Here is a 4,434-nt window from a genome sequence, read left to right as displayed (position 1 = left end):
CCCCCCCCCCCCCCCCCAGGCTCACACCTCAAACCTGCTCTTGGTCACTCCGTTCACGTCCCTCCTCATGGGGCCGGCGGGTGCGGCCGGGGCCGGGCGCTGCGGCGTGCGGAGTGCAAAGACTGGGGGCCCGGGGCAGGCCCCGGAGTTCCGGGACGGGGAGGAGGTAGAGGAACGGCGGGCAGGGGCCGTCGGCGGGGAGGGGAAACCTCTCGGCTCCGGCCGGGCCTCCTCCACCTCCCGCAGAGCCGGCGGCGGCGACGACTGCTCGTCGCTAGCTCTTCTCTCCCCTCAGCCTCAACTTCAACCCAAAACAAAAACACTCCCCACCTGCCAGCAACGCCGCTCCTCATTGGGCAGAACCGCCCGGGCCTCGGAACGCCGTGGGGAGGGGAGGAGGAGGAGCGCGCGGCGGCGGCGGCGCGGGACCACCCCTCCCCCACTCCCGGGCGCAGCCTGCGACGGTCCGCCCGGGAGCAGCCGGAGCGCGGCGGCGGCGGCGGCGCGAGCCCGCTCTTGCCTCCGAAGCACGCAAGCCCACCGCGAGAAGGAGAGGCAGGGAAGTGCCTATCTATTTGTGTGTATTTGTGTATGGGAGGGGCTGTGGGGAGGGCGTGAGTGCGCGTGTGCTCGCGGACTCGCGAGTGAGGAAAGCAGGACAACTGCACACAGTACCGGAGCCCATCTAATCCCCTTCGCTGGCAGACAGCACGCACCCACCCAGCAAGCACTTGAGCTTTCTGTCAAGTCCTCCCAGCCCCCCTAAGTCTTGTCGCTTCTTCCCCGGTAGCCTGTGTAGCCACATATGTCCTTCCCGGCCCCCCAACTCCCTTCCCCTATCACTCACTGTCGCCTTGAACCCAAAGTGCAGCAGGCGGTCCCTGCTCGGAGCCATTTTCCTCCTCTTTCTGGTTGTTTCTAGATTGAGGCAGTGCTGCTGCTGCTGCTGCTGCCGCCGCCGCCGCCGTCGTTGCTGTCGCTGCCGCCGCCTCCCCCGCCCCCGTGGATTGCATTACCGGGTGTTGCAGGGAGGCCTGGGGGGCCGCCGCAGGGCGTGGGTCTCCCTGTGCATGGATCAGGAGGACAGGGGGTTGGGTAATTGCGCTACCCTCTGCTCCAGGAATATGCAGCGAGGCCGCACCTCGCGCCTTGGGGTCAGGGGGTGTAGCGCAGGAGCTGGGCGACCATTCCTTTTAGCTGGGGGAGGGGCACGCTTTGGTGGTTGGGGGGGCCGGCGAGGCTGAAGTGCCTTTGGCTTCCCCCGCCCCTCCGCCACCAGACTGCCGCTGGCACCCAATGGGCTCTAGTGCCTGCCCGTCCTCCAATCAGGGCTCTGGTTGATGAGAACCTGATCCTGACGCCACTTTGGCGGGAGAAACAAGCGTGTCTTAACGAGTAGGCGGGGGAGCTGGCCCAGTGGAAATTACGACATTCATCTGACTGCTTGGCTCCTTCCATAGAAGCTAGTTTGTGTCATCGTATTATTATACTTTAGCAACACCAGCCCTCAAGGTGTTGAAATTTATGATCGAATTTCCATGGATTAAGGAATAAGTTTACCCTCTTATAGAGCGACAAACTACATAAGCATGTACCAAAGATGAAGTATTAAAAGTTGTATCATAAGTTACAGCAGTCCTGGCAGGATCACTGCCCCTAATTGTATTCCAGAGTATGTTTGTCTTCATACCTCTTTTAATTCATTTTAGTGACTGGCTTGTTATGAATCTGATTTAAGAGAGGAGCTTATTGGGGCACCTGGCTGGCTGAGTTGGTGGAACCTACCAGTCTTGATCTCAGGTTGTGGGTTCAAGCCCCGTTGGCTGTAGAGATTACTTTAAAATATTTATAAAACAGAGAGGAGCTTATTTAAGAGCAACTTGTGCTGGAGATTTTTTAAAAATAGGCATATTCTGAGGCGCCTGGATGGCTCAGTGGGTTAAGCATCCAACTCTTGATTTCAGCTCAGGTCATGATCTCAAGGTGGTGAGATCCAGCCCCCTCTTGAGCTCCTAGCCGGCCTGGAGCCTGCTTAAGATTCTCTCTCCCTCTGCCCCTCCCCACCCGCCAGCCCCACCCCTGCTCCTGCTCTAAAAAAAAAAAAAAAAAAAGGAAAAGTTATTAAAATAAAATAAAATAGGCATATTCAGGCTGGAAGCTTTATTACCCAACTCTTCAAGCACTTTTTTTTTTCCTTAACTTTCTCATGTTTGTCCTAGAAAGGGCTTCTTAGCAAGGAACCTAGCTTCAGAAACTCATTCTCAGGCCCACAAACTCTAGATGTTATATTCTAGATGTTATATTCTCTCCTGCCTGCTACTTTTAATGATTTTTCACTTCAGCCATATAAACACAGCTTTTTAGTCCCATCTGATCTAGGAGCAATTTTCTCCCAACTATTGAATTTGGTGACTAAGGCAGGCAAAACATAGTAAAACTGGCTCAAGCAGAGAAATCAAATGAAAAACTTTCATAGGTCGTTTTCCAGATTTCAATTATCCCTTCCAGTTAACCTATTTTGAGTAATACTCAGGGAAGACTTTTACTTCCTGATTGAATATTTCTGGTTGGTGGACTTTTAAAAAGCTGAATAGGGGCACCTGGGTGGCTCAGTAAATTGCGCTGCTCTTGATTTTGCTGACTCTTGATTGGCTCAGGTTATGATCTCAGGGTTGAGCCACCCCTCCGGTTCCTCGCTCAGCAGGGAGTCTGCTTGTCCCTTGCTCTCTGCCCCTCGCCCCACTCCTCCCTCTCTAAAAACAAATAAAATCCTTTTTTTAAAAAAGCTGAGGGGCGCCTGGGTAGCGCAGTTGTTAAGCGTCTGCCTTCGGCCTAGGGCATGATCCCCGCGTTCCGGATGGAGTCCCACGTCGGGCTCCTCCGCTGGGAGCCTGCTTCTTCCTCTCCCGCTCCCCTGCTGTGTTCCCTCTCTCGCTGTCTGTCACATAAATAAATAAAATCTTTTTAAAAAAAAAAAATAAAAAGCTAAATAAGGGGTGCCTGGGTGGCGCAGTCGTTAAGCGTCTGCCTTTGGCTCAGGGCGTGATCCCTGCATTCTGGGATCAAGTCCCACATCAGGCTCCTCCACTAGAAGCCTGCTTCTTCCTCTCCCACTCCCCCTGCTTGTGTTCCCTGTCTCGCTGGCTGTCTCTGTCTCTGTCAAATAAATAAATAAAATCTTTAAAAAAAATTAAAAAAAAAAGCTTAATAAATGAAAATTACTCAAAGGTTAAAAATTTACTACACAAAGGCATATTACTTTTTATCAAAGAAATTTATTTGCATGTAAATAAACAGGTTCTTTTGTAATGTTTTGGGGGGAAAATCCCAGATTTTGTCTACTTTCAAAAAAATGAAAAACCCCAAAGTATTTACAGAACGGCCATACGCACAGAAAATCAAATTTGAAAGATTTTTTTAGAAAAGACCCTCCCCAACTGCTCCTGATGTACATTTCTAAAACACAAAATTAATAAAGCCCAGCTTTTACAGCTGAGCATATTTCCCAACCTAGCTTCTGAGATGTTAGGTACTTCCTACCCCTCAAAAAACTAACTCAAGGGTAGAAATAAGGGGGTAAAGGGATTGAAAAGGAAAAAGGGGGGGGGAGAAAATTAGATTGCCCAGGGATTGTGAAAGTTTTCTTATACTGTCATCTGTCTTTAAGTGACTTGACTGGATACTGTATGACTCACTGGCTCCCTTGAAAGGGTTGCTTCTGAGAATTCATGCTATTGCTGCACTAAATTTTCAGACCTAGGCCTTAAGGAAAATCTTTCCAAGAGTCACTAACCTTAAGGCCAGTTTTGGCAATTACATCCTGCTTCATTTCTCCCCGTGTATAAAATACCTGTTTTAAAACACATGGATTTTGAACTTGAAATCTTCATGTACATCAGAGCAGATTTTGACCAAGAACCCCTAACATGAAGCCAAAAGACAGAAGAGGAATCAGGTCAAACTAAGAATACATAAGACACCAGCAGCAGAAGACAGGTAGAGTTGACTTCATGTCCTTGCAGTCTTTTGAAACAGGAGAATGAGTACACCTAGACAGGAGGGAGGTGTCCCAGGCTTGGTTTATTCTGCCTCTTCTCCTCCACCCTGTGGAGAAATGCAGTGCTCCCTGGTTCTCAGGCAGGGTGAAGCAGGTTAGCCCCGGCTCCCTGTTAAGCAAGTTCAGATGCTGGGTCAGTGTGTGGGGTGTGCCCATCGACAATTCAGGGGCTTATCCTTCATCCAGATCCTAACTCGGGATTCTTTGATCTGGGATGAAGACAGAAAGAGAGAAAAAGCTTCCCAGTTTACTCATTTTGGTATCTCTTGGCTCTGCTTGGGGAAGCTGAGCCCCTGATATGTAGTACATTCCCCATAAGATTTTCCCCACCCAGAACAAACTTAAAAACCACATAACTTTTTTTTTTTTTTTTTCTC

General features: G+C 50.3%; 1 protein-coding gene across 4 annotated transcripts in view; it reads right to left on the bottom strand.

The window, feature by feature from the left end:
- FBXL20 (F-box and leucine rich repeat protein 20) overlaps nucleotides 1–312 on the bottom strand; it is a 96,204-nt gene extending 95,892 nt beyond the window's left edge. For 3 of the 4 annotated variants that reach the window (XM_040640699.1, XM_040640698.1, XM_040640701.1), the window contains exon 1: nucleotides 28–312. Coding sequence is in view for 2 of the 4 variants with exons in the window: in XM_040640698.1 (XP_040496632.1) it covers nucleotides 28–69 (42 nt within the window). In the remaining 2 variants the exon portion in view is untranslated. The remainder of the gene's footprint in view (nucleotides 1–27) is intronic. The other variant, XM_040640700.1, reaches the window with a different exon arrangement.
- Nucleotides 313–4,434: the final 4,122 nt, after the last annotated feature.

The sequence above is a fragment of the Ursus maritimus genome, unplaced genomic scaffold (genome assembly GCF_017311325.1).
Source record: "Ursus maritimus isolate PB19 unplaced genomic scaffold, ASM1731132v1 scaffold_24, whole genome shotgun sequence".
Lineage (NCBI taxonomy): Eukaryota > Metazoa > Chordata > Mammalia > Carnivora > Ursidae > Ursus > Ursus maritimus.
This window is presented reverse-complemented; position numbering and strand designations above follow the sequence as displayed.